A 26,919-nucleotide genomic window follows, 5' to 3' on the forward strand; every position below is an offset into this window, starting at 1 on the left:
CAATGTGGCAATTGCATGAAGAGGTCTCAACGAAGCCCGATGGGTATTGGACATTAGGCTTGGGCCTGGTGCAAGCCTTACTTTTTTAAAAATATTCAGTAGAAGCTCGATCCCAATTCCCAAGCCAAATTTTTTGATTGGGCCAAGCTTGGATATAGTATGACCCAACCCAAATCTGGCCCAGTTCTACCTCTAGTCTGTGGAATAGCATTCTGTGCTAATATTAAATTAGGTTTAAGGCCTAGTTTGATGATGCAGTGGCTAAAAGTATTATTTTAGTATTTTTTTATTATAAAATGTTAAAAAATTATTTTTAGTTTTCTATATTATAAAATTGTGATTGTAATTGTAATTTTAAAGCATTATTACAATGAAAAAGATTATAAGCAATTTTAGTTTGTTTAGACCTTTCTAGCGCTTTTAGCCACTATATTACCAAATTAAGGTTAAGTCTTATCTTTGCAATTCATAATCTATTTTTTTATTATACTAAAATATATATTTTTAATGACATAGAAAAATAGGCCCAAGCCCCATTTATGTCTTATTATATATAATCAAATGGCCGACGATTCTAGCAGGTCGTAAAAGATTTCATAATTGGTATCTCAGATTTTAAATTTAAAATATAAAAATTATTTTATATTTTTAATTAAGTTTATTTAAAAAAAATGAATGAAGCGGATAATAATCCTACTTTTTCTCTCTCAAAAAAAAAAGCAAAGAGAAAACAAATTTATGAGAACGATTCTATTAATTTATTATAACTCAATACCACAATCAAGTAATAACATTTCTACCCCAGAAAAAAAGGGGGAGGGGGGAAGTAAGCCCAACTGAACATCTTTACTCAACGTATTTATGCAAGCAAAACGAACGCACGAAGTCGTAGTTCAACGAAACCCAATCTTGGAATTATGCATTCACAAATCTGCAGTTCTTCCTCACTTCGCCACCCTCAGGGTTGGTGATATTCCCCATCTTGACCATAGAATCAGCAAACTGTTTGAAGAACGCCGCAGTATCGGCCCAATACTTGGCGACAATGTCGGCAGTCTGGAATCCAATGAGACTCGAGTACATCTCCTGGTCGGAGTTCAGCAGGCCTTCTCCGTGCAGGAGGGTCTCGAAGAAGGCGTTGTCGAAGATGGTGGGCGTCACGTGGTCTATCGGGCTGGTATTGTCGTCCCCTCCCCTCGCAGGACAGGTCTCCTTCAGCTTGGTAAGGTACAAAGATGACGCCGCTTCTGATTTCGACGTTAGTTGGAAGTCGCCATAGATCCTGTCGCGAATGTTCACGCATCGGGACACTCCGATCGTGTGCGATCCTATAATTGAAGATAATGATCCATGTCTGACATTAGATCACACGTAAAATTAATTTGATAGTAAACCATTCGGTAATAAACTTTCACGCGCGGCATGAAATATGAGCGCGTAGGACGTCGTACCCACGAGCGCCACCATGTCGGTGACTGACAGACCCTTTGCCAAGAACTTGGAGATGAGGGTGGCCAGGCCCTGATCAGAAGTAGGGATATCTGTGTTCGCTTGGTCCAGACTCGCCTTTTTCGAATCCAGCCTTCCCACTGGAACATCCCAGTAAGGCCCTCCAACCTGCAGCCAGCTTATACGAAATCACACCCAAAAAAAAACAAAAAAAGAAATCAATTGAATAATTAATTTATCATGACTTCTGTAAATGCGACAGTCAATACCAGAACGACTGCGTCTTTAGCAGCAACGGCAAGGAGGTCGGCGCAGGAGACGACTCCAGGGCACTCAGCTTCGAGCTTCTCCTTTATCTTGTCGACTAGGTCGAAGCCTTTCAGCGAGTTCACGTTCTGATCTGCTTGCTTCTCCCCTATCATCGAAACCGTGTCGTCCAGAAGAACTGACCCGTCGCACCCCTGCGTCATATCGACCATTATAATTTATGTCTAGCACTCAAAAATAGCTTGCTACCTTTGTCTCAAAAAAAAACACCTAAACTCAACTTAACGAGTATTGTTTATTTTATTTTATTTTTTTCTAAGTAGAGGATTTCTTAATGTGGTACATGAGTACTCGCCAAGTTGTAAGAAAAAATGCGGTGTGTTAGCTTACACTGACCTGGACAAAGCAATCATGGAAATGAAGTCGGAGGATGATGGCGGCGTTATGAGGATCTGCGCGCACTGCACATTCCATTTCCGACCGAACGACTTGTTGCGCGGTCGGGCATGATTTCGAGTAGTAATCTAAGCTCAGTTTTGAAGGGTCCTGAGCCTCCAAATTGCTGACGATGGCCAGAAAACAACCCAAAAAGAGAAACACGGCTTCAGCGCAGGAGATAACGTTCATGTTCTTCTCCATCGACTCGTTATGTTACGCTCGGATTGATTATGTGAGGGACTCCATTAAAATGCACCAACTTATATAGTAGTAGAGAGGGGACACGTGACCGAGTCAAGAGTGGGATCAACTAATTAATGTAGATGTGTGGTTGGTTCAGCTAGTTAGCCAAATATTGTATAAACGTTGGTTCTCTTGACTCAATTAATCTCCAAGGTTTGGAATTTGGATTGATTATATTGGCATTGGGTAGGTTTTGGGTTCACCGGTGTTAGAAGTAGTATACAAACTCTTGACTTTTATAGCACTCGATTAGCTTCTTCGTTGTTCCTCTTCTAATTAATAATGGGAGACTTACAGATGGACGCTTCAAGATTAGTAATTCCAGTATATATATTGCTTTTGTTTTCTCCTGGACAAATAAATCATAGTAACATGGCTTTGGTTCGGTCTAAAGTGAAAAATGCGAGCCTTTCATTTCTTTTTGTTTTGAAAAAAATATAGCACGCTACCTATTTTATTCATTTAGAAAATGAATTTGGTTATAAGGGTTGAGGCAACCTGGCCTCGAATAACATTATAGGTAAACAAAACAAAAAATACAAATAAAAGCAAAGGGGAAAAATCGTAGAAAAATTACTAATTCTACTCCTCACTCAAGATCAAGCTACTAAAAGCTGCAAAACTCAACCCATTTTCGGCTTATTTTTCAGATTCGTCTAATTGTCAAAAAAATGTCAAATGATTGGTTCTTAAAAATTATGTAACATAATTGCTTCAACTTATCTTAGCTCGCATATGTTTAAGTCAATTAAGCTAAAATACCTAACAAGATAAACAATATATTATAATGTACAATCAAATTTAGCAAGTCTAAGCAAGAACTCCCTTTTATCATTAATGGAATTAAGGTAGTGATATTGATATTACATTAATGTAAATTTCTTGGGTACGACTTGAGCGTAAGTGAACTGAAATTGATCTGACTTAGCTTGATTGCATTCGACTTATTTTGTCAAAACAATCCACTCTCCTGGACGACATCCATTTTTTGTCGCAACAATCCACTTCCACTTGACTAAGAGGTCGCACCCTATCACATACGCAATCAGTAATTTTTTTTTTTTTTAGAGAAAAATAATATACTATCCGTTTCGCTTATTTTTTTTTTAAAAAAAATAGTTTGAAATATAAAACAACTAAATTTTGAAGTTGAGATCTCGAATACCAACCTCAAGGCCTTTGCGTTGGGAATAATCGGTTACTGAGGCCGAAACTTGTATTTAGAATCTTTCATTGCTTAAGAGCTAAGATCATAAAATTTCACCTCTATTTTTTGGAAGGATTATATAATATAAATATAATCAAAGATGAGCATTCTGCTAGTTTCTCTCGTGTCGTATCCCAAAATGTGCACAAAAAGTTAAAAGAGTACTTCATACGGATATCAAACTGCAAAAAAAATGCTATACTTACATATAATATTTTATGTGCACATAAAAGGGAAGCAAAGAAACCATCCCGATCTAGTTACAAGTAAAATGCTTTGAGTTTATTATTGTAGGACGCAAAAACACTAACATAGATCCAGTGATGTAGAAATAGTTTCATAAAAACAATTTTACTTGAATTAAAAAAAAAATTTCATAAGAGTGGACAACTTTTGGTACATTCCGTCAAGCTTCATACCGAATCGTCCGTTGACTCTCAAAAGTAAAGAAACCAAAAAAAATCAATAAATAAATACCGAATTTCGAAGAGAGAGAGAGAGAGAGAGAGAGCGATCCCTTTCTTTCTCCTGTGATCCATCACCGTGGTTTGCGATCGAAGGGAAAAGAGGGAGAGGAAGGGGAGAGGGGTTTGGTGGGAGGAGGAGATATATAACAATGGGGTGCTCGTTCTCGGGGCTCAACGCTTTGTACGACGCGGTGAACGGGGGGGGTGATGTGTGGATCAACGAGAACCGATTCAGGATCGTGAGGCAACTCGGCGAGGGCGGGTTCGCCTTCGTCTACCTCGTCAAGGAGATCGTCGCCGACGCCGGCGCCGCCGCAAAGAAGTCGCTACACCCCTCCCACGTCTCAGGTCGGATCTCGATCTCGATATTAAGCTCTTAACATTTTTTCTTTTGGGGGGATGAATTATGCTTTCGATTCCACTTATTTGATTATAATGTCTCGATCTGAGCATGTTTTTTCGCTGATTGATGTAGCTATTGTAGTTATATTTTGCTTATAGATCAAAATTTAGGGTTTGGAGATCTTCTATGTGTTATAGATGTTCGTGAAATTTATTGTTTTTTTTTAGTAAATTTCTTAAGGTTTTTGTTCGCCAGTTGCGTAGTTTGCAAAATACTCTAAGAATTTCTTTTGCAATCATGTGTTTTTGCCCATAGAATTTAATTCTACAGTGTTATTAGGGGCTTCTACATGTTTGAGGTTGCATGTCTTGGTTCATCATCGTCCTTCTACAATAGGTCAATATGTTAAAAAGATAAGGGCAATTTCAAAGTATCATCGAATACATGACTGTTTTTTAAAACTTTTTTTTCTCACCTAACAGGCAACTTTACTTATTTTCTGGTATTTATGGATCCTATTCTTTTGCTTTTATGTTAGAACAATGGATAGAGCCCAAATGTTAATGATCCCAACCAGGGGCTACATATTGTGCTGCAAATTTTCACCAAATGTCATGTTTATTAATATCCCGACATTGCTTCAGATGATGGAACATATGCTATGAAGAAAATCCTTATTCAGAGCACGGAGCAATTAGAGTTGGTGAGAGAGGAGATACGCATTTCATCTCTTTTTAGTCATCCTAACTTGCTTCCCCTTCTCGATCATGCAATTATTGATGTTAAGGTATTTAACCAAACCTTTTTTAATTCTAACTTTTAAGCATTGTATTCTCAACCAATATATATATTTTTTCCCTCTGAACACAATTGAAACATGTTGAAAATTTTCTGGCTACTCATTCTCTGATTTTGGGGAACCAAAACACTCATAATTAATTTACCTTTGGAGGTTAATAGTACATTATTTAGCTTTATTTGGTTTTATATTCTCTGTTTGTGAGTAGCTAACCAATATATTTATCTTTTAAAGATTGACCTAGGAAACTTCCATACCCAAAAATTTTAGTTGCATTGCAATTATCATTTTTATTAACCAAAATTCCAAGGTCCTGTGTCTAATCCACAACCTGGTTGTGGACTCTTATTTCTTAATAATTGACCGTTTAGAAGCTTATTACCTAATGCAAGGAAAATTTGCTTTACCTCTATTATGTCTATAGCGCACGCATTTGCTTAATTTCGTTATGATGAATGGAAATCTAAATGTTTTAATGGTTTTAGGGTCCACAAGGAGGGTCATGGAACCATGAAGCTTACCTATTATTCCCAGTTCACTTGGATGGTACTTTATTGGATAATACTAAAGCTATGCTGGCAAAGAAGGAATTCTTTCCCACGCTTACTGTTCTGCAAATATTCAGACAGGTGACTTTATTTACAAGCATCCAATATTAGTATATCTGTTGTTAGAAGAAGTAACATTGGACCTTATAATTTGAATTACATCAACCTTCAAGAATTTTCCAAATGTTTCTTTTAAGTTGTATAGCAAGTCAGATCTCATAATCAATTCCCACATCCATGTCTATGCAACATGTGTTTTTTACAACATCAACTGAGCTTGAATAGAAGCATTTATTTTTGCTATTCAATTTAAAACTTGTGAAAGTGTCTGTCAATAGAAATATTTTAAAGAAACATGATTCGTTTAACTTTGTAAACATTTTCAATATTATCTTTATACCATTTATCTTATATTCCTGCTACTTCTTTGATTGTTCAAATGGATGTTAGTTCATTTACCTAGAATTTCTTTCTGAAGTCCATAAGATAAATAATCTAACTTGTTAAATTTTGTTTGTGGTAAGCTAAAAGTTTATTGAATGGGACATTCTCTGCCATTTATGCTTTTAACTTCATATTTTCACAACAAACTTCTTTGTATACTTTGTACTGTGTTTTCATTGTCAGCTATGTGAATATATCCATGTAAGTAGTCACTAATGCAGACCACTGACAGCTTTGTGCAGGACTGAAGCACATGCACAGTTTTGATCCTCCATATGCGCATAATGATGTAAAACCTGGTAATGTTCTTATAACACACAGGAAAGGACAACCACCTCTCGCCATCCTAATGGATTTTGGAAGTGCTAGGCCTGCAAGAAAGGAAATCCATTCTCGTTCGGAGGCACTACGGTTGCAGGCATGGCCGCTTTCTTTATCTATTCAGCCAAAGCATTCTTCTTTCAACATTTCTTGTATTCTGATCAATTATTAGCTACTTCATCCCTTCAACATGTTCATGTTTTTGTGTTTCTTGATGTATGTTTCTTACTATATCGCCTTTACGGAGCAATGCTACATCACATTCTGTGAACTTTTACGTACATGTGTAACAACATATATAGCAGAATTATTTCAACAAAGTGTTGGTCTTGATATGTAAGGTAACCTTTTCTCTTTTCGATCTTAAAGCATTTGCGAGCATGATTCATGCTGTTAGCTATGATGTAGAGAACTTAAAGGTTGTCTAAAGAGAATTTCTGCTGAAATGCAGACTGAAGCTTCTTAATTTTAAAGGTTGATGTAAGGAGTTAGATTGGTTGATGGTTTGGATTTCAAAATTAGTTTGGTTGAATCATTTCTATTCTTTTCTTTCATTCTCGATGATGTTAGAACTCAGAACTTACAAAGTTCATAAAAACCTTAGTTATTGGCCAGCGCTTTAAATAGTGTAAGGTGAGATTGAGCATGGTACCATGTTACATTCAGAGTATCTGTGCATGAATCATATATTTGGTTCTGAGCATCACTCAAAGAAAAATGGCATCTAAATGTAATTTTTCAACTATCCTCTCCTGTGATGTCATTTCTTTGCTGACCAGTTCGTGATTGCAGGATTGTAGTCTTTAGCTCCATAATTCCCTTGCCAGCGTGCTTAATGTCTGTTAATCAACTTAATAAATCATTTCAACAAATGGCTTTGTTGAATATGCATTGCTCAAATCATGCATAGACGTAATCATATGGTAGTGCAAATTTATTATCTGTGTACTTGAGATTTCCCTTTCTTGACTCCTACATTTGATATCTTATTTAGGAAATCTTTCTGATTTTGCGTTTCTCTGATGTTTTTTATTTAAGTTTTCCCTTTTGAGATAAGATCAAGTTTTTATGGTGGCAGTATTATAGACTATCACTTCTGCTCAATTTGCTGCTTAGTATGTTGAGCCTCAAATGTATTTACTATCTTTCATAACATATTTTTTTAAAGGAATGGGCTGCTGAGCATTGTTCTGCACCTTTCCGAGCTCCTGAGTTGTGGGATTGTCCAAGCCATGCTGACATTGATGAGAGGACAGACATCTGGTCTTTAGGATGTACCTTGTATGCAATAATGTAAGGCTGCTAATTCTCAGGATTCTAGGGAATCTTGCATTTCACAATTCACTTATTCCAATTTCCACTCCATCTATATTGTACATTCTATATCATGCTTATATTTGTTAAAGTTAACACTATTTTGAGCCTTTTATCTCAAAAAAAGGAACCTACATATATGCTGGACCATTCTAGGTTTAGAGCATGTGGACCAGAAAATATGCGGCAACTAGTTAAGCAAAAGTTTTAGGAACATACAAAAGATAGCAGTATTAGTGTTTTAGTTAAGATTGACCTAACTTTGATGTGACAAGGTTATGAACGTAATATGTTACGGGTAGAGCCACAATTTCTGCTTTAGAAGTTCCAGAAGTGGTTTGATTGGGAATTTGAGTGGTGTGACAGTTCGAGTTAGTTAATTGCTCAACTGGGCTGCTGATCTATTTACTCGAAGTGATAATACCGTGCAAGTTACGACCAACGTTCCTCTTTGATTTTATATGCAAAGTAATCTATGATATACCAAATGGCTGTGCATAACGACAGGAAAAGCTTAAAACGTAGTGTATGATATGTTCTTTTCTTAGATGACTCTGTCTGCTCCTCTGATATCGGCTTTTCTTTCACCTAATTTGATCTAGAGAACATTTCAAATATATGTGATAGATTTAAGATAAAGAAATGAATATTGTTGTACTTAACAACTTGTGTTATTGCCGACCATTGTAGGTATGGCGTATCTCCATTCGAGTATGCGCTAGGTGAATCTGGCGGTAGCTTACAGTTGGCCATTATCAATGCTCAGGTAAAGTGGCCGCCAGGTCCCACTCCCCCTTATCCGGAATCTCTTCACCAATTTGTGGTCTGGATGCTTCAACCTCAGCCGGCTGTGCGGCCTCATATTGATGACATCATCATCCATGTTGACAAACTTATATCAAAATACTCCTAATGCAGTTCCATCTTTATTCAATTACTGTAAGTTGTTACTTCTTTATACCAAGTGAAAGCTTGATTGAGAATTTTTAGATGAATCCTTTCGTTGATATTATGCGCGAATATCAAAATTTTCTATTTTTTTTGGCTAGTTTCAGCTGACGTTACTTCTTTTTATATCTTTCTTTTGTTTTACGACGAGTGTTGTACAAAGTTTTCAGACAAAATGAAGAACTGCTTAGGGCCTAAATAAAGTCGTTTTCGGCCATACATGAGTGGATGCAGAGAAGAGGAGCATTTCCTTTTTTTTTTTTTTTTTTTTTTTTTTTNTTTCTTATTATTTATTAAATACTGAATTATCATTTCAAATCACTTATGTCTGCTTACTGCTTACTGCTTCGGCGGCCTATTGTGTTTTACCGTGTGCGTGAATTTATTTAACTTGATCCATTAAATTAATAAATTTGATTTTAATAACGTAGTATTCAGACATAAGTGATTTGAAATGATAATTCAGTATTTAATAAATAATAAGAAATATCATATCTTATATCAATTTGTTATTAATACGGCTAAAAATGAGATGACAGTGTATAAATAAGTATAAAGTAAGCTTAATTCTTATATAGTGTACAATAAACTATTTATTGCAAAAGATTAAAATAATTAAATATGTTTGAATAAAAATAAATAATAAACGATATCATGGGGCATCGCTTGCGTCTCCTTCCCCTTGATTGCATCGTGGCATTGCCTGATTTCTATTTTCACATCCTAATATATACGTACAGTCCCTCTGCTATAGACGTTGCACGTTAGTGCTTGTTTAATTTATATTCTAAATTATCTAATTAGATTTAATATTTATAAAGAAAATTTAAATTTTGAATAAAAAATTAAAATTTAAAATTTAAAATTTAAGATCAAAATTAGAATTAGTTTTCAAGAAATAAGCTTTTGCTCTTTTTGATTTTAGTATCTCTAAAATCATAAAACTAATTCTAAACATCATAATGGGATTTTAAAAAAAAATTTACCAAACGCTCTAATAAAAGAAAAAATAATTTTGATGGTAAAATCACTTTCTAGAATCTAGACCAAATAGAATATATTTTTTAACGCTTGATGTATTAAAATAAAAAAAACAGTCAGATAGATGCGATCTTCATTATTTACCTTGTGGATAAAAATGCAATAAATCAAAAATTATGATTTCGAGGACTATTGAATGCATCAGTACGACGTTCCAATAAAAATTGCTAAAATTCATCCACCAAAAATTCGTGATCCTCCACATACACAATGTGCTTAAAAATCTTGCGAGTAACCGCTACCTGGCAGTAACTGTTTGTTTACCCGGAAGCTTTCTCATGACGTTCAGTTGGTTTGACACTCCTTTCATACCTTTTATTTACAAGAAAAGGACCTGCAAACAACTTAATTAAAAATATGAAAACAAAAAGAAAAACATAAATAAATATAATGCTTCCATTTAGGATAAGAAAAATATTATCTCTACACCCCATATAGAAATGTACATCTATGTACACTCACATCCGCAGTTTAAAATACTTTCTTTGATTTTTCTGTAAATAATAATAATAATAATAAGAGTAGCGAGTAAATCTTACCATAAAAAGCGTAGAGTATATATCTTATATCTAGATTATAGTTACAGATATACAGATAGCATTATTTATAGGATCATAAGATGAATTGCACCACTAGTCCTCATACTTTCAGTCAAGTTTCATTATAGTTCGAACCGTTCAATTTCAATTGTAGTAGTCTCTAAGATTTTCAAAAGGTTACACTTTAGTTCTTTTTTATATTTACTATTATATGGTAAATTATTGTTTACACTAGTGCGTTGTACATCTACAAGCCATATGTTTATCAACTATATTTTTCCATGGCATATTTCAATCATGTCATCAAAGTCAGGGCCAAAATTAAACTAGGGCCTAGATTGAATCTTATTAAAAGTTCAAAATCTTAAATAAAAAATTTGCAAAAATAATATGAGGATTAAAATGAAAATCGACCCAACGTGTAGGGACTAACCGCGCAATTTTACCCATTGTACTCGTGTCTTCCGAACGATTTGTTCTTTTCCACTTATTAATTGGGTGGCAATTTTGAGAATCCAGGTAAAATCAAGGATATTTCATCTGGTCCCTAACGCGATGGTCAAAAATAATAATAAGAACGAAAAGGAAACAAAACAAAAAAAAAAAAAAAAAATCTATCTTCGCATCTCAGAGCTTGTTTGGTTTTTTATTCAACAAAGCAATTGGTGTTCTTGGACTCCGAAAAAAATAGAGAAAAAAGAGGGGAGAGAGAGTCTCCTCTACACCTTCCAATCTCTCTCTCTCTCTCTCTCTCTCGTTGTTACGGGATCTCGTCTCTTTGACGGGGGACACCCTAATCGCCATGGGCGTAGACGAGCTCTTCTCCTCCATAGATTGGGAGCGAGAAGCTTATCCAGCGTACGAGGACTTCGTTTCCCTACCCTTCTTCGTCCTCTTCTTCCTCGCCATTCGCTTCTTCCTCGATAGATACGTGTTCGAGGTGCGTCGCCGTTTCCTTGGATCTTTTGAACTGGTTTCTTTGATTTGGGAGATTGGGAATTGGATGATAATTGGTACTTCGGGAAAATATTCGTTTTTGTGTCTTTCGATCGCGAATTTATTGGTCAAGATTGGGAGGAGTGCCTTGATTTCTCCTAGAAGCTCTGTGATAGCCTGATAGGAAGAGGGGGGTGCTTGGGCTCGATGAGATGGTTGGATTTGGGCAACTGTGGTTTTTAGATTCGCGGTGTATCAATAACTGGAATTTTTCGATCTTAGTCTGGTTTTATATGCGAGGTTATTTTGTTATTTAGTTCTTAACTGAGCAATTTTGATCCGTTTGTTCGAATTTTGATTTCAGAATCAAAAAAAGAAAAGCTCTGTCTTCGGGCATTAATAATTAATTGCATATCTTTTAAAATTAACGGACAGAAAAGAACTGTACTGATGGTAGCATTTGAGTACTTCTTGCAAATTTGTAGCATTAGATTGTAATTTTAGCATTACCCATATCTTTTGAGTTTTGGAATGTGAGCTGGAATTTATAATTGTGGTATGCTCATTTGGTAGTCTTTTGTTCTCTTTTTGTTCACAGAAGTTAGCGAGGAGACTTATAATTGGAAAGGGAAATGAAAAGCTTAATCTTGAAATAGATGAAAGGAGAAAAAAGATCAAAAAGTTTAAGGAGTCAGCTTGGAAGTGTGTTTACTTCCTTTCTGGAGAACTGCTAGCTTTGTCAGTTACATATAACGAACCGTGGTTTACAAACACCAGATATTTTTGGGTTGGACCTGGAGAGCAGGTTTGGCCCGACCAAAAGATTAAGTAAGATATAAATATATAACTGTCTTTCTATTCTTCAAAACACTATTGCCATCTTGGGGAACAAACTTAGTAATGAAGGCCTAACAGCCGAGTATTTCCTGTTCCCAGATATAAGCTCAAGGCTGTTTATATGTACGCTGCTGGATTTTACACATATTCAATCTTTGCTCTTATGTTTTGGGAAACAAGGCGTTCAGACTTTGGAGTGTCGATGGGTCATCATGTGGCAAGCGTGATTCTGATAGTGCTGTCTTACATATTCAGGTTTGTCACATACTGTCGATGTTTGTTGGTGTCCTGTTATCAGCTGCTTCCCTATCCACCATATGAAACCAAAGGATCGAATTTTGCTATCTTGAAAGACATCTTGGCTTGTGTTTAGTATAATTGAGAAATCAAAGTTTGATATTAGTATCCTACAGGTTAAAACTGTCAACTAACTAATCCCATCTGCACAGGAATGATGACTAGTTAATACGTAGAGATTGGTCAGATCAAACATGTGCACAATGTTTGTCATAAAGGAGTCATTTTTTCCAACTTGGAATGTCCATGCATACAAATTTTCAAACTAAAAACTTGTTTTTGCATCCCGCTTAAAACTACTCATGAGATTACGATACATCTGTTTGACAAGATCCTCTCATATATGATTCCAGTGATGTTTCACATATATCACATTTATGCCATACAGTTCAATATATTATCTTCACAGCATACCAAAGTACCTAATGAGATTCCGATACCAAAGTAACTACTTATGAGATTATGGTACATCTGTTTGACAGGATAATCTCAGATATGATTCCAGTGATATTTTACATTTTTCACATCTATGCCATACAGTTCAATATATTATCTTACAGCGTGCCAAAATCGAATCTTTTTTTAGCCTTGCTCCCTCCTATGTTGTGATGCATTATGTTTTTCCCTATTTAGCAACATATCTTGGGAGTCTTTAGCGCGAGGGATGATGTCATGGAGGGTAGGAAAATGATGGGGGAATAGATGGATGGTTTGGATGATTATTAGTTGATGGAAATTAAGTCGGCGGATGAAAGGAATATAAAAGGGTAGGATGTTGGTTTAGGAGCCTCCTATAGCACACCAAATGAATGAGAGATGAGAGGAAGTTGAGAGTGGAGGTAGCTGGCTGGAGGGATTACTCTGCTTGCCTTTTTGTTGGAGGGAGGAGAAGGATGGAAAGCTAGTGATGAGGGCATTTTTTTTATAATTTATTAAAATGGTAACTCAAAACTTTACATGACAGCACATCATCTCACCAAGCAAACATTTGTCAAGTTAGAGTATGACTTTTTACTTTCTAGCATCATCATTTTGTAGTTCTTTTATGTTTGTTGTGTAGCATTTATAGCAGGTCCGCATCATCATTAGAAGGGGGCGAATAACTTTATAGACATGAATGCTCACATACACTAACGAGTCCTTGAAGTTTTAAGAGTATTTATTTGCATTTTGCTATTTATTTAAGATAAACTTAGTGATAAAACATTGCCCAAGTCTTTGAAGTTGATATTGTGGTTCTGGCAAGACTTGCAGTAGAAATTTGACCTGCGGTTACAGACTTACAGTATAGGTTATACTTACAGGTCCCTTTTATCCTTCCTTTCCTGTTTCTCTATTACTACGAAGTGTATCAAAAAAGTTTCAGTTATTTGGCATCTTAATGTTGTCTGCCTCTTCAAACAGATTTGCTCGTGTTGGTTCCGTTGTCCTAGCCATTCATGATGCAAGTGATGTGTTTTTAGAAATGGGAAAGATGGCTAAGTATAGTGGTTGTGAAGCAGTTGCTTCCGTCTCATTTCTTCTGTTTGTCGTCTCTTGGACTATTCTTCGCCTTATATACTTTCCATTCTGGATTCTCAGAAGTACCAGGTAAATATGAATTATTGGATGGTGATACTTAATTGAATGCTTTTTCTGATTGGTTATTCTCACTAGTCACTAATATGCTAACTTTAGAAGCGATGAGCTAAGTTATATATTGAAGCATTATACATGTGACTGTCAAACAATCACTTCTATATTTGTAGTCAACTAATATCTAGGTGTACTGATTGGTTATTGTCACTAGTCACTATTGTGCTGACTTTGGTAAGTGAGGAGCTAAGTTATATATAGAAGCATTGTGCATGTGACCGTCAAACAATCACTTCTGTATAAATGATCAATTAATATCTAATTGTACCGATATTTATACAATGAGTTGTTTACTATATTTTCTAGTTTGCAAATAACGACACTGATAAAATGATGTATCTATTGTACTACAAGCAGCTAAACTCTTAAAAGTGCTTATGAGCTCCATTGGAACTCGACAGGTATCTATACACGATTGCAGAGTTACAGAGACTAGATACTCCGATAGGATTTAAGATTTATTTTCTTGTTAGCACTCCATCTTAAATGCTAAATTTAACAACAATATTCGAGTACAATGCACTGACTATATGCAGTAAGGTGGAAAGTGATGTGGCATATATTGATGCTTTGCATGGTGTAAGTTTCATCACTACGATTCCTGACTACAATGCACCGAGTACAGTGCTCCTTGAAAATCAAAAATACATTTCAGATACCTTGTATGGTGTCAGTTTCATAGCTATTTCTGTTAAAACAAGACTTCAGAGAGGAGAGAGGAAAAAGTGAAACACTTTCACTAACAGTTCCTGGGTCAGTTGTCGCCAAACTTTAATTTTTTCAAGAATACCCATAACCATCACTGAAAAGTTTTGATTTTGTTACTAATTCATGTAATGAATCATTTTGTGATGATTGATCAATTACTAACTGTTTTCTGGTAGGTCAGGTGTTTTGTGTTTTATCTTATTAATTGTATTTTGTCATGTTAGGTGTTGTTCCTGAAAGAAGATAGTTATTTCCTTCGTTCAATCTACCTATCACAATTATGGAGTAAATAAAAACTAAGGTTCTGCTTGGATGCATAGATATTACATCTTCTTGATTTACTCACGAAGCTAGTAATATTTGGTAGATGAAAAATATGGTCAAATGCCTAGAGTGAAATACCACATTCAACCTTCAAGTTATTTTTCCAATAAGATAAATTACATCATAGCTGAAATATGCAATTCTACCGAATCATGGATGTCGTGACTTTTTAGTTTTTAATGAGAAAAAACCAAATTCGTTACTTCTAATCACACAAGAAAACTCTCATGCTGAACATATTATCATTGGATAACTTATTCCAACATCCAGACAAGACCTAGCAGTGTTGAATAAGTCATCCGATGGTAACTTATATAATATAAAAATTTTGTGGTGTAATTGGAATGTATGAGTTTGATTTTTGCTCTTCAAAAGTTTTGACATTTATGATTTGGTAGTAGAGAATATTTCCCCAGTGAGGTAATTTATCTTATTTTAAAAAGATGACTTGAATGCAAATATGTTATTCCAGTCTAGGTATTTGATCATAGTTCTAACTTTCAAGACAATAAAAAATGCTCATACCGAATAGGTATTACTAGATAAATTATTTTGACATCCAAACATGGCCTAAACATTTGCACTACTGAATTATCAGAGGACTTTGAATTTGTCTGCTTAATAATTTTGTGGCTCAACTTGCTAAGGCTAAACACCAGTTTCAAATTGGATGCTGAATCAGTGGTTTCATAGCAGGAACGTTGGAGCACATTTAATTGATTTCATTTCTTTTCATCTTATCTTTATTCAGCTACGAAGTCATATTGACTTTGGACAAGGAGAAGCATAAGTTTGAAGGACCAATATACTATTATGTGTTCAACTCACTTCTGTTTTCGCTGCTCGTTCTCCACATATATTGGTGGATTTTAATGTTCAGAATGCTTGTAAAACAAATCCAATCGAGAGGCCGTGTTGGGGACGATGTTAGATCCGGTAAGTATCTTGTGCCGAGATCTAAAGATATTATGCTGACATATATGTTATCTGGGAAGGAAACCCTGTACTACTGAATTTGTTAGGCCTATTTAATGTTAGAAAACATTAATACTGTAATACAACATAGTATTAATCCAATGTTGTTGTATATGCAGATTCTGAAGATGAAGGGGAACATGAAGATTGATTTGGGATCGCTTTCAACTCCATTTTCTTTGCCCAGATGGTGATTTTGTGGTGTCGGTAGATCGACCAATTTTATCATCCTAATTTATTTATTTAATGCTAGTCACTAGATGTAAGATGTTTTGTCGGACATTTGGAAATGGATTAGTCTTATTCTTTTTTCTTCAGATTAACACCCCGGCCACGACTCACTTTTAGGGTCTGAGGCCTTTGTATCATGTAATTTTGATGTTGAATAATCGCCTCTAGGGAATGCTTGTAGCATGACTTACCAGGCATTGATTCTGTTGGTTGTTCAGATATTGAATTCATGAAAAATTATTGGGTCGCAATGTTATTAACAGTACCGGAATTGTTAGACAATTACAATAACCAAATGGGGGATGAGAAAATTAAGTTTTATGCAATCATTGTGCAAACAATTTGAAGTATTTTGGCCAAAATACTGGTGTTTTCCCTGTAAGACACTGACGTTGTTTGTTCATTTGTGAGCAAAGTGTGATTAGCAGTATAGGATATATAAATGGGCCGGGTACAAAACGGTCCTGACCCGAGCTCAACCCAAGTAGGCCTAGATCCAATTAGCTTGGCGAGTTTTTGTTTTATGGGATTTAGCCAAACCCGGCCTTTCTCTTTCCTTTTTTTTAGTTTTTAATTTTGTGTGTGTGTGTGTAAAATATTTGGACATTATTCATGGAAAAAAAAAATGAAAACTTCTTCTAACTATTTAGAGTAATTCAAAGATTGTTGGTCTACCGGCACAATCCGTGTCACTAGCGTATTGGTATATAATGACATAATTTTTTAAATTTTTTAATAAAAAACCAATTTTTATTAGAGTATTTGAATATTTCTAAAGGTTATAAAAAATAATTTATATATCGTGCGTCACACAATTAAGTAAGGATATAGTCAAAATAACCTTAATAACTAAAAAATCATTTAACATTATTATAAAACTATATGCATGAAATCAAAATTAAAAGTATAATTGAATTAAAATATATAGAAATATAATATTATAGGTAAAATCACTAGATGTAAAATGAAGGAAAAAATTAGAGAAGATCTTCTTATTTGTTCACTTAAAATTAATTTTATAATGATTGGCTCTAAATCTTAGGTTTCGTTTGGGATTGCGAGGAGAATGCGTTTAGTATAGTGAGAAAATACGATGGAAAAATATTGTATTTGTTTTCGTACGTAATATTGATATCGCGATTAGTCGGTTACAATATATCCACCGGAGAATGCAGAATCATATTTCTATATATTTTTATTCCAATTCTATTTTATCTCATAGCGTCAATACCAAATTAAGCTTTAGTAAATTTGCAATATCTACATATCTTAAGTATATATATAAAAAAATAATAAAATTTTTATTCTCAAAAAATTTAAAAAATTTTAAAAATATGAAAATAAACCTATTTTATCGATAAAGAATTAAGGCGATCTCACACCATGTGTGCACAGTTTCAGCATGGTCTGACATTGGTGGCACGTGCAAACCTCAACGTTATATGTCTTCTTGTAAGCTCTGCGAGTCAAAATGAGTTATACAAACTTTATAATCAATTCATCATTCAAAACTATAAAAACAAAGAAAGAATCTGACAAGCTTCACTCACAGGAAAGCCAAATATATAACTGTGACTACGCTTAAAATTATCAAAGCATCCAAACAGACAAAGACACGTGAGTTATTTAATTTTTATGTGACTAAAAAACATAAAGAAGAGAAAATATGTTGGGTTCGATCGAACATTTATGTTCCAAAAAAAAATCAAAAATCAAAAAAAAAAAAAAAACTGGTACACCAAATTGCAATGAGAGAACAGAGGCCTCTTTGGCATTCTCAAGCTCGAAGGCCGAAGTACGGATTTTGCTGTAGTGGTAATTAATTATCGTTGTTTTGGATCATTGCCATTGAAGTCGCCACTGCACTCTCTGATATTTTTTTGTACTATTTATATATCTCCTAAAAAGAAAGGATGAGTTTACGCATTTCGATCGTGAAGTCGCCGATACCGCTCACGAGCAATGCCGAGTTCATTTAACTCGTCAGTGCATTACGGCGACGGTGCCAACAAAATAAATGGGCCCTATGCTCACCTTTTTCATAAATACTAGAACAAGGATTTATATTTATTATTATAATTGCGTTAATTAATTAACAAAGTAAATTGGTCGATTGACGAAATTTCACTTGGCCCGGTTTAATAAGCGCAGGAGATAGCAAGCAAACAACATTTTGTATGGTAAAAATTTTGTGAGAGTTTGGCAGATTGAAGGAAAGATTAAAACGTACAGAAATTATCTTAATTATTAATAATTTTTAGTCAGCTACCGTATTTTCAAAATTTTTGTTTTACTATCTAATTTTTCAACTTATTTTTTGATTTGAATCAGACAATAATATTTTTACTTCAAAATTTAAACTAATTAATTATTTTATTACAATTATAAGAATTATATGAAGTATAATATAATAAATAAATCGGTAAGGATAAACAATGCAGCTAAATTTGAAAAATCAAAATATTACTGACTGACTCTGATTTAAATCAAATAAATTAAAAAATTAAATAATATAATTAAAATTTTAAAAGATTAAATAGTTGACTCAAAATAATTTATAACTAAACTGATTTCACTGTGCTCTTATTTTGAAAGAATTGTGCTCACCGTTAGAACTTAATTAGAGGTGTCTCGCCAGTAAGGTTTATTTATTTATTATTTATTTTGTTGGTGGGAAAAGTAAGATCTCTTAATTGCATCATTCCTCTACTAGACTAGTGATTCGATATGACAGCCTAGAACGAGGTGCATGTTCCGCTCAACAACTATACAAAGCGTTCGGCAGTAGTAGTCCTCAGCCCCATACACTGTAGGGAATTTATTAATCTCACATGTTGTATAAATGCATTGTAACCGCAAAGAAAATAACACCCGAACCAATAGTACTCTGAAAATAACACTTCCGTAATGCTACGACTTTGTCACTAAAAATTTTTTACTTAAATAATTTAGTTTGGTAAACTTTAAATTTAAGCATAATATAATATGCACTCTATTTTAATCTTGTTTAAACAATCATATCAACTCTACTGTATGCTAAATGACAATTTTTATCACAAAATGGTCGTTTTTTTTGCTGCTTATACTCGTGTATTAAAGTCCCTTGCAACAAAAGAACCTTTCTTTACTGCATAAAGGCTTTCATTCACTTTGCTTTCTCTTGCGACAATGAGCAGAACAGTGCATGGGAGACAGAAGAGCAGCAGTGGAAGTTCATATGACAACCTCAGTTACTATTATTATTATTATTATTATTAGCAATATGTGATCTAAAGACTCAAAAAGCCTCATGAATCCAGATGGGATCCTTCAATTATTTTAATAGGGGGAGGGGGGAATCTAAAAATTGTTGGGCCTGATGACAAGACAGGGAACGAAAAATTGTTGGGAAAGGTGTGAGAGACAGTTGTGAGAGGATGGGCTGTCTTTCCTACCTATTTAAGGAGCCTCTGGACCTCTTCTGTAGGAGAATTAAAGGAAGATGAGATATTTCAAAACCATGGCATAAAATAATATCTGAAGAGGGCCTCTTTCATTCTTCTGATAACTTGTCAGATGGTTCAAACTATTCTTTGAGTTTCCAGGTGGTGGACTGGTGGGTATTCAAATTCAGCTCATTTAATGATGTGGGTTTTGAATGATATTGGTGATTCAACTCTTACTGGATTGTATGGCCTTGTCCTCATCTTTTATTTTCTATATATATATATATATATATATATATATATATATATATATAGAGAGAGAGAGAGAGAGAGAGAGAGAGAGAGAGGTAGGTCAGAGACATAAAAGTTCTTTTGGCAGTGACAATTTAAGTGTGTTATAGGTGACTGGTCTATTTATTTGCCTTGCCCATTTAATAGGTTGGAGATAACAATTAATACATTCCCTCTCTTCATATATCTGGCTTTGTAAACAGTTGTCTCCTCCTTCAATCCTTGTGGCCTAATGGAGTCCTCCCAGCTCATTGGAGATGCTGAAGAGTGCAGCAGCAGTGAATCTGGGTGGACCATGTACCTTGCATCTCCCATGCATGATGATACTAACATGCATGATGATGGTGGTGATGGTCATGATGATGGTGGTGATGGTCATGATGATGGTGGTGATGGTGAAGTTGATCAAGGCCATGATGCGGTTGCTGGTTATTATTGTGAGAGCAGTGGCAGCAGCAATGCAAGTGTTGGTTGCAATGAAGCCGATCATGGAGATGACTCATTGGCCTCTGATGCTTCTACAGGGCCTGCTCAGAAGATTGAACCATGCTCGAAATGTGATGGTACAGATGCCATGGATTATCCCAAAGATGATGTCAATGGTGATGATAATGATAATGATAATGATAATGAGATTTATAGCCAGTTTTCTTCAAGCTTATACAAGAGAAAAGAGAAGGTGGAGAAGAGGGGAGATGGCAAATCTCCAAGGCCTTTTCTGAAGGGAGCTGGTTCTTCCAGGAGCAGCTCTGAGGTAAGGAGGAATAAGTTGATTGGTAAATAGTTTTAGAAGCTTCCTAGATTTGCTTTTCTCTTTTCTCTTCTTTTTTTTTTTTTTCTTTTTGGCTAAGATTGTGAAATCTATGAGCTAGTAGATTTTCCTTGGGAGTTCCTCTGCAGACAACCTGAGAACAATGATCTTGCACATGGATTCAAATGCCCTGTCAGCTGAAATTTTTGAGAAATATTGTAGCTTAGTTTCTCAAGTTTCGGAACTTCTCTTTGTGGGACGAAATGTTTGATTTGTGACTCTCTGTATTTATCATCTTGCAATATTGCCTACCTTTTGACGTCCAGCACGATATATAATATATAAACACAAGAAGCATAAGTTGACATACAGTTATCAAACAGTTTCAGAAGAAAAGGAACCACTTTGTTAGACTCAGGGGTTAATCACCTTTATTTTATTGCATATATATATATATATATATATATATATATATATATATATATATCAAGGCTTTTATTTTCAGTCCCCACCCAACACCCCGGCCAAAAATGGGGGGGAATCATTAAACAGCATGCACAAAGTGGTCGAGTTCACTCTTTCGATCCAAAGAGAAAACGATTCTTACCTTCAGGTTGTCTGGGCAATGAAGGAAAAGAAAAGCCTGTTGGGAGCCAGGGAAAATCTATCTAAACAATTAATGCACGTGCGGGGAAAAGTCACAACATTCCTACATTACTAGTTTCTCTACAATCCCGTGCTGAGAAAACTAATTTGTATGAAGGAATTATGGCGCCGCTCAAAATTAGTGGTAAATTACTCCTGAGTCATCCGATCCGATCCGAGCTAACTATGGTTCAGAATGCAGTATTTTATTAATGAGCGGCGAGATGACCTTTTGTGCAAAAATTTTCTACCCTACTCACTGGATTGAATCCCTCTTGTATCAGTTATTCATTCTTTTGCTAGATTCCTCCAAATATAGTTAATGGGTAATTCATTCTAAGATACCTGGAGCATTAGCTCTTGTACACTATATAATTAAAGACACAAGTGTTCTTCCAAGTTGAAGTTGTTCAAGGAATGACCAAATTATTGACCCTTTGTTGGTTAGCATCTATAGCTGGACCATAAGAAAGCATATGCTCAGGCGGAAAGATCGTGTTATACCAGCTGTGGCTTGTCTTTTGTGGGCAATATATTCCCTCGTGTATATGATGATGATGATGATGATGATGATGCATCGTGGATAGGCCACAATGGGTTGGATTTATGATGCCCCACAAAGCCCTCATTATAAGGATATCAATCTGGGTATAAGTTTACACATGAATCAGTTATAAATCAAACACCTCATCAATGTAATTTTGAGGAAAGCTCGAGATACTGAAATAGCCAAGATATTGATATGTATTGCTATGTTTTGAATAACCTCCAAAACTAGGTGTCTCGATGTCAATAATGGTACCAAATGAGATGACTAAGATGTGACTATCTTCGGCATTAAAAACATCGTGCTCAGCGCAAGAATGATTAATTAATCAAGCCTAGCTGCAATTAACAGATGAATACGGTCCCTGTAACTTTTGTTTCCGCTTAATCACCAATTATAAGTTTCATTTGAAGAATAATAATAATAAAATCAATACTTCAGGAGAAAAGTTGATTTAGCAAGCAAGAGACCAAATTTTCTGTTACAACAGTGTAAGACGGAACATACAAGAAACAATTGTTGTATTATAGGAAATTTACATTGCTCAAAGAAACATTGCATTATTGAGAGCAATTTCTCCCGCAAAAAAGAGTAACCATGTGCAGTTAGAGTCTCAAGAAAAGGATACTCTCTTAACTACTTCAGGTCGATGTACACTATCACTACCTTATACTAGCACAGAGTGATATTTTGAGCATTTAGACTAATTTTCCAATCTTAATGCACCGATTATATACTCAAAAGGTACCTAGGGTAAAGTTTTGCATTGGCGGAACCATAGCTGTACTAAAATGTTCATCTTTCATGCCTTGATAGAGCCCTTACCATAACATGCTCTCTGCTCAATTTTCGACTTATAGGTGTGGATGAACAGTAGATGAGGTTACAGTATAACTGTTTTCAAAGGCTTTGACAAGCTAACGCGCAAAACCTGGGATCATGATTAACAGAAGAATAAAGCAAGAAGGACATTGTATACGAGAGAGGAAATACTTTAGAAGTTGTAATGAGCAATCACCTGAAGTTGGCATAATTTTAGAAGATGGAACAAGCCTTGGAATGTGCGGTGGCTTGATATCTCTTGAATCGACAACAACCACATCAGCTGTGAGAAAAACCTTTGCAACAGAAGCAGCATGCTCTATGCAGCATCTAACGACCTGCGCCGAGTTGAGCAGATAATTTAAGAATGCGCAAAACTTTTTGGTATTCAGATTCAAGAATTCATGTATATTTAGTTAATCAAACATAAACAAAGGCCTTATACTGAACATGTAAGGCAAAGTATTTTATGCTTTAATGATCAAAAGAAAAAGAAAAAAAAGATCTAATTGTCAAAGTTTTTGTATACTACCGTCTAACATACATGTATAATTGAGAAGCATTGCTTGATGGAAGTTTAAATGTAAAATCATACAAAACAATATAGTTACTAGTTAGAATCACTTTGTTCTCATGCTTACCTTGGATGGATCTAATATTCCAGCAGCCATCAGATCCTCAAAACAGTTTTTGGCTGCATTGTAGCCATAGGTCATATCATTACTGGACAGGACCTGGCGACAAAATAATAATAATAATAATAATTTTGTACTTATTAGAGTGGAAAATAATCTTCACTATCAAACATATGCCTTGTAGATACTTGTAGAAACCTTTTCCACTACAAAATTTCCATTCACACCAGCATTTTTTGCTATTAATTTTGAAGGATAAGATAAAGCCTGCTTAAAGATGTCAGCACCAATCTGCAGAAGCAAAAAAAAGAATATCAGAAGCGAGCTCAGAGCATTATTTCCCCAACAATTATCATGAGTTTTAACTTTTACAAGTTTTATACTTGATTAGAGGGTTTAGGTTTCAAAGATTACCTTTATATTGTGTGCAGATTGGGAATATTTTTGTTTAGATTTAGTTTATATTTTACATATGTTTACACTCACTCCGTATTAGGGAATTATTTTTCCTATCAAATAATTAAGAGAAAACAGAGAGACCGGCACCTTCTGCTCCTCGTTATCCAAAGATTCTTTGATACTGTCCACCTTCATAGATAACCTCAATAGGCTACATCCACCACCAACAACAACACCTTCCTCAATAGCTGCCTACAAATAGAAGCATTTGTGGTGAAACCAAACAATGATGAAAAGAATATGACTTAAATTTAACCTACCTTGGTTGCATTAAGAGCATCTTCAATTCTTAGCTTTTTATCTTTCAATTCGATGACTGTCTGTGCACCTACCTGTCAATTACTTTGTAAAGTCAACTCAGCACATTGTAGCACCATTTCTACACTTTCTTTTGTGTCTACCATAAAAGATCAGATAAGAAACATATCGAACTCAAAATACTTCAAATGGCACACCTGAATAATTGCAATCCCACCAGATAGCCTTGCTATTCTTTCATTCAATATTTTCTTCTTGAACTTCTCATCTGAGTTCTGAAAAGAGAAGATGAGCTGTGAGTTGACAATTAAATGAGGGTGACAAGGAAGTCTAGTAAAGAGCAAGATGTGAAGAGCAAGATGTGAAGTATATAACTACATAAGTCTCAGCAAACTGAGAGGATCTATGAAGTTGAGGCAAGAAATCCTTGCGCGCAGAATGATAATTGAACCAGAACAAGTTTCATGTATTCTCACAAACCAAGCGAGGCAGGCTAAGCACTTGTACCTCAGCAAGACTTCTTAACTGAACAACCCTCTTTTCAACAGCATTTTGGGTGCTTCGATCAGTAACAACTAATGTCGAGTCCTTTGTAACCACCACCTTAGCTGCACAACCCAAGACTTCTTTTCCAACCTTTTCAAGAGTCAGTCCCATCTCATCTCTTACTACTTTACCTGCAAAATAATAAACAAATCTGAAGAAAAAATGGTAAAGAGAGGTCAAATATAACACAAGAAACTCATAAAGAACTTCCTCTGATTTGAGACGAACTTTAGCAGCTTTAATGTACATAAACTCGAGACTACTTTATACCTCCTGTCAAGACAGCAATGTCATCTAAGTAGTCACTCTTGCGCTGTCCAAAAGCAGGAGCTTTAATAGCAGCCACCTTTAAAACACCTTTTAGCTTGTTTCTTATTATAGGAGCCAAAGCTTCTTGTTCGATATCCTCTGCAATAATCAGGAGCGGATACTTTTCTTTTACAGCACCATCCAAGATCTTAAACATCTCCCTCACATTTGTGATTTTTTTGTCAACCAAAAGTATCTGTGTAGAATCGTCGGACGCTGCTAATTACTTGGTGGAGTAATACAATTTTCATGAAAGCAATTTAGTACTCACCCTGCTGTTGTTGAACTCCACAGACATGTTGGTGCGATCAGTAACAAAGTAGGGCGAGAGATAGCCACGATCGAATTGCATCCCTTCAACAATCTGCAAATGGTTCTCGGTGCATCTTCCATTTTCGATTCTCACGAAACCTTTTTTTCCAACTCTTTTAAGGGCATCTGATATCATGCTTCCTACACTGTAATCATTCCCAGCGCTAACTGCTGCAACATCAGCAATTTCACGGTCTTCAATCTACATGATACGATTCCTATAAGGTCACGTGTCCCAAAAATCATACCAAATTATGTGCGGTGAACAAAGAACTAGAGCACCATATATAGTGACTAATTAAATGTAAACAGACTTTTTTTAACAAGATAAGTAGATAGTTTTCGAATTTCAGTGAAGTGCTCGGAAACAATAAAGAAGCTAAAGTAAACATGTAAAAACTTCCAGATTCCAAGTGCGGCCGCTACCTAACTAACGGATATCCTCGCTAGATGATTTATGCAATATGACCAAAAGAAGAAAAAAAATGAATAGATTGTACCTCCCTCGTCATCAATCTAAGTTCAGAGACCAAAGCCGTAGCAGTCTTCTCGATCCCGCGTGCAATTTGGACCGGATTCATTCCTGCAGCGAGTACCTAATTTGTGAAAATAATCATAAGACCAGAGCTACGACAGCATTAATATTTGTTGTTAGGAATGGCCAGAACGTTTTATATCCTCTACAGTTGCTCCGTTGCACTTCATAAGGATCTAAAAGAAGGGAAGAGAAGAACCATACCTTTACTCCTTCAGAAATTAAACCTTGCGCGAGGATGATAGAAGTAGTGCAACCGTCACCGGCAAGATCGTTTGTCTTTGCTCCAGCCTGTCTCACCAATTTGACACCAAGATTCTCCAAAGGGTCCTCCAATTCAACCTTGTTCAATTGGGAAACAAAGCTTTAGTTTTTCCGGTAAACTCTTATCTCTTTCTAACAGTGAGTTCCTCCAAAGAACTTTCATTCAGTTATCTACTGGATTGAATTTCATTCCAACTCCAAATCCGCGCACCAGCATACCTCCTTGAGTACAGTCTCTCCATCATTAACAATCTTGGGAGGGCCATACTTGTTCTGCAGCACCACATTCCTGCCCTTTGGGCCCAGAGTAACCCCAACCAACCGCGCCACCAAGTCCACTCCAACCTACGATTCGTTGAATATAAAATACCGAAACATAGATGAAACAAAATTCCGAGTTCAAGCTTTTCCAGAATCCTAGCCTCATGAAAATTTCCTCTCATTTAAGAACTCGATTAAGAGGGAGGGAGGAATGATTACCTGGAGCTTCTTGGTCACAGAGAGGTCGCGGTTGAAGTGGAGCTCCTTAGGGGTGGGCTTCGGAGGGGCCCCTCTCCCTCTCCTGGGAGAGAAAGGCATCTGGGGATTAGTGGTGAGAGGAGATGGAGAAAAAGATGACATTGTTTCAGTTGCTCCTCTGTTCTGCTGCTGTATGTTGTGGGACTTGAGACTTGAGAGCGGGGGGTTGGGAGGGAGAGGGTAGGATAAGGGACTGGAACGCCAAAAGGAGTGGGTTCGGTTTCAGGCGCCAAAAATATCTCCAAAATTATCTTCGTTATGATGAGTCATACAAGCAAGATCTTCTACTT

At 35.6% G+C, this 26,919-nt stretch overlaps 5 protein-coding genes across 12 annotated transcripts; 3 read left to right on the top strand and 2 right to left on the bottom strand.

Moving 5' to 3' along the window:
* LOC109706712 (peroxidase 11) lies at window positions 736–2,365 on the bottom strand. Its single transcript, XM_020227680.1, has 4 exons — window positions 2,113–2,365; window positions 1,719–1,910; window positions 1,452–1,617; window positions 736–1,328 (listed from the first exon to the last, which is right to left on the bottom strand). The coding sequence occupies exons 1-4, from the start codon at window positions 2,353–2,355 to the stop codon at window positions 916–918; spliced, it is 1,014 nt and encodes a 337-aa protein (XP_020083269.1). The 5' UTR covers window positions 2,356–2,365; the 3' UTR covers window positions 736–915.
* On the top strand, window positions 4,070–9,021 carry LOC109728669 (probable serine/threonine-protein kinase DDB_G0291350). The gene is made up of 6 exons (XM_020259139.1): window positions 4,070–4,419; window positions 5,059–5,201; window positions 5,699–5,842; window positions 6,438–6,623; window positions 7,695–7,819; window positions 8,531–9,021. The coding sequence occupies exons 1-6, from the start codon at window positions 4,221–4,223 to the stop codon at window positions 8,751–8,753; spliced, it is 1,020 nt and encodes a 339-aa protein (XP_020114728.1). The 5' UTR covers window positions 4,070–4,220; the 3' UTR covers window positions 8,754–9,021.
* Window positions 10,968–16,573, top strand: LOC109728676 (ASC1-like protein 1). Its single transcript, XM_020259147.1, has 6 exons — window positions 10,968–11,308; window positions 11,903–12,132; window positions 12,241–12,396; window positions 13,843–14,028; window positions 15,857–16,041; window positions 16,200–16,573. The coding sequence occupies exons 1-6, from the start codon at window positions 11,171–11,173 to the stop codon at window positions 16,229–16,231; spliced, it is 927 nt and encodes a 308-aa protein (XP_020114736.1). The 5' UTR covers window positions 10,968–11,170; the 3' UTR covers window positions 16,232–16,573.
* Window positions 19,767–21,097, top strand: LOC109706962. Of its 2 annotated transcripts, XM_020227998.1 has the most exons (3): window positions 19,767–19,906; window positions 20,231–20,371; window positions 20,414–21,097. In XM_020227998.1, the coding sequence occupies exons 2-3, from the start codon at window positions 20,260–20,262 to the stop codon at window positions 20,809–20,811; spliced, it is 510 nt and encodes a 169-aa protein (XP_020083587.1). In that variant the 5' UTR covers window positions 19,767–19,906; window positions 20,231–20,259; the 3' UTR covers window positions 20,812–21,097. The 2 variants fall into 2 exon arrangements, with proteins under 2 accessions (XP_020083587.1, XP_020083588.1); XM_020227999.1 differs by lacking the exon at window positions 19,767–19,906 and having other exon boundaries at window positions 20,077–20,371.
* Window positions 21,519–26,914, bottom strand: LOC109706960 (chaperonin 60 subunit beta 4, chloroplastic-like). 7 transcript variants are annotated; one of them, XM_020227993.1, is made up of 14 exons: window positions 26,591–26,913; window positions 26,330–26,455; window positions 26,051–26,188; window positions 25,812–25,907; window positions 25,271–25,513; window positions 24,961–25,195; window positions 24,652–24,821; window positions 24,342–24,419; window positions 24,147–24,218; window positions 23,974–24,078; window positions 23,605–23,718; window positions 23,434–23,526; window positions 22,989–23,130; window positions 21,519–22,067 (listed from the first exon to the last, which is right to left on the bottom strand). In XM_020227993.1, exons 1-14 carry the CDS (start codon window positions 26,729–26,731, stop codon window positions 22,063–22,065), a joined length of 1,758 nt encoding a protein of 585 aa, XP_020083582.1. In that variant the 5' UTR covers window positions 26,732–26,913; the 3' UTR covers window positions 21,519–22,062. The 7 variants fall into 7 exon arrangements, with proteins under 7 accessions (XP_020083582.1, XP_020083581.1, XP_020083579.1 ...); XM_020227992.1 differs by lacking the exon at window positions 21,519–22,067 and adding an exon at window positions 22,407–22,901 and having other exon boundaries at window positions 26,591–26,911; XM_020227990.1 differs by lacking the exon at window positions 21,519–22,067 and having other exon boundaries at window positions 22,407–23,130; window positions 26,591–26,914.

Source organism: Ananas comosus, linkage group 2 (assembly GCF_001540865.1).
Source record: "Ananas comosus cultivar F153 linkage group 2, ASM154086v1, whole genome shotgun sequence".
Classification (NCBI taxonomy): Eukaryota; Viridiplantae; Streptophyta; class Magnoliopsida; order Poales; family Bromeliaceae; genus Ananas; species Ananas comosus.

Bases quoted from the DNA above. Each gene is read 5' to 3' on its own strand.
- LOC109706712 (XM_020227680.1), bottom strand. From the start codon at position 2,355: ATGGAGAAGAACATGAACGTTATCTCCTGCGCTGAAGCCGTGTTTCTC. The intron at 1,911-2,112 runs GTCAGTGTAAGC...GATATGACGCAG, and splicing joins TCCATGATTGCTTTGTCCAG to GGGTGCGACGGGTCAGTTCT. The intron at 1,618-1,718 runs GTATTGACTGTC...AGCTGGCTGCAG, and splicing joins CTAAAGACGCAGTCGTTCTG to GTTGGAGGGCCTTACTGGGA.
- LOC109728669 (XM_020259139.1), top strand. From the start codon at position 4,221: ATGGGGTGCTCGTTCTCGGGGCTCAACGCTTTGTACGACGCGGTGAAC. The intron at 5,202-5,698 runs GTATTTAACCAA...TAATGGTTTTAG, and splicing joins ATGCAATTATTGATGTTAAG to GGTCCACAAGGAGGGTCATG. The intron at 6,624-7,694 runs GCATGGCCGCTT...ATTTTTTTAAAG, and splicing joins CGGAGGCACTACGGTTGCAG to GAATGGGCTGCTGAGCATTG.
- LOC109728676 (XM_020259147.1), top strand. From the start codon at position 11,171: ATGGGCGTAGACGAGCTCTTCTCCTCCATAGATTGGGAGCGAGAAGCT. The intron at 11,309-11,902 runs GTGCGTCGCCGT...TTTTGTTCACAG, and splicing joins TCGATAGATACGTGTTCGAG to AAGTTAGCGAGGAGACTTAT. The intron at 16,042-16,199 runs GTAAGTATCTTG...TTGTATATGCAG, and splicing joins TGGGGACGATGTTAGATCCG to ATTCTGAAGATGAAGGGGAA.
- LOC109706962 (XM_020227998.1), top strand. From the start codon at position 20,260: ATGGAGTCCTCCCAGCTCATTGGAGATGCTGAAGAGTGCAGCAGCAGT. The intron at 20,372-20,413 runs GTGGTGATGGTC...GTCATGATGATG, and splicing joins TACTAACATGCATGATGATG to GTGGTGATGGTGAAGTTGAT.
- LOC109706960 (XM_020227990.1), bottom strand. From the start codon at position 26,731: ATGTCATCTTTTTCTCCATCTCCTCTCACCACTAATCCCCAGATGCCT. The intron at 25,196-25,270 runs GTGAGTACTAAA...GATTCTACACAG, and splicing joins TGGAGTTCAACAACAGCAGG to ATACTTTTGGTTGACAAAAA. The intron at 23,719-23,973 runs GTGCCGGTCTCT...TTGCTTCTGCAG, and splicing joins TGGATAACGAGGAGCAGAAG to ATTGGTGCTGACATCTTTAA.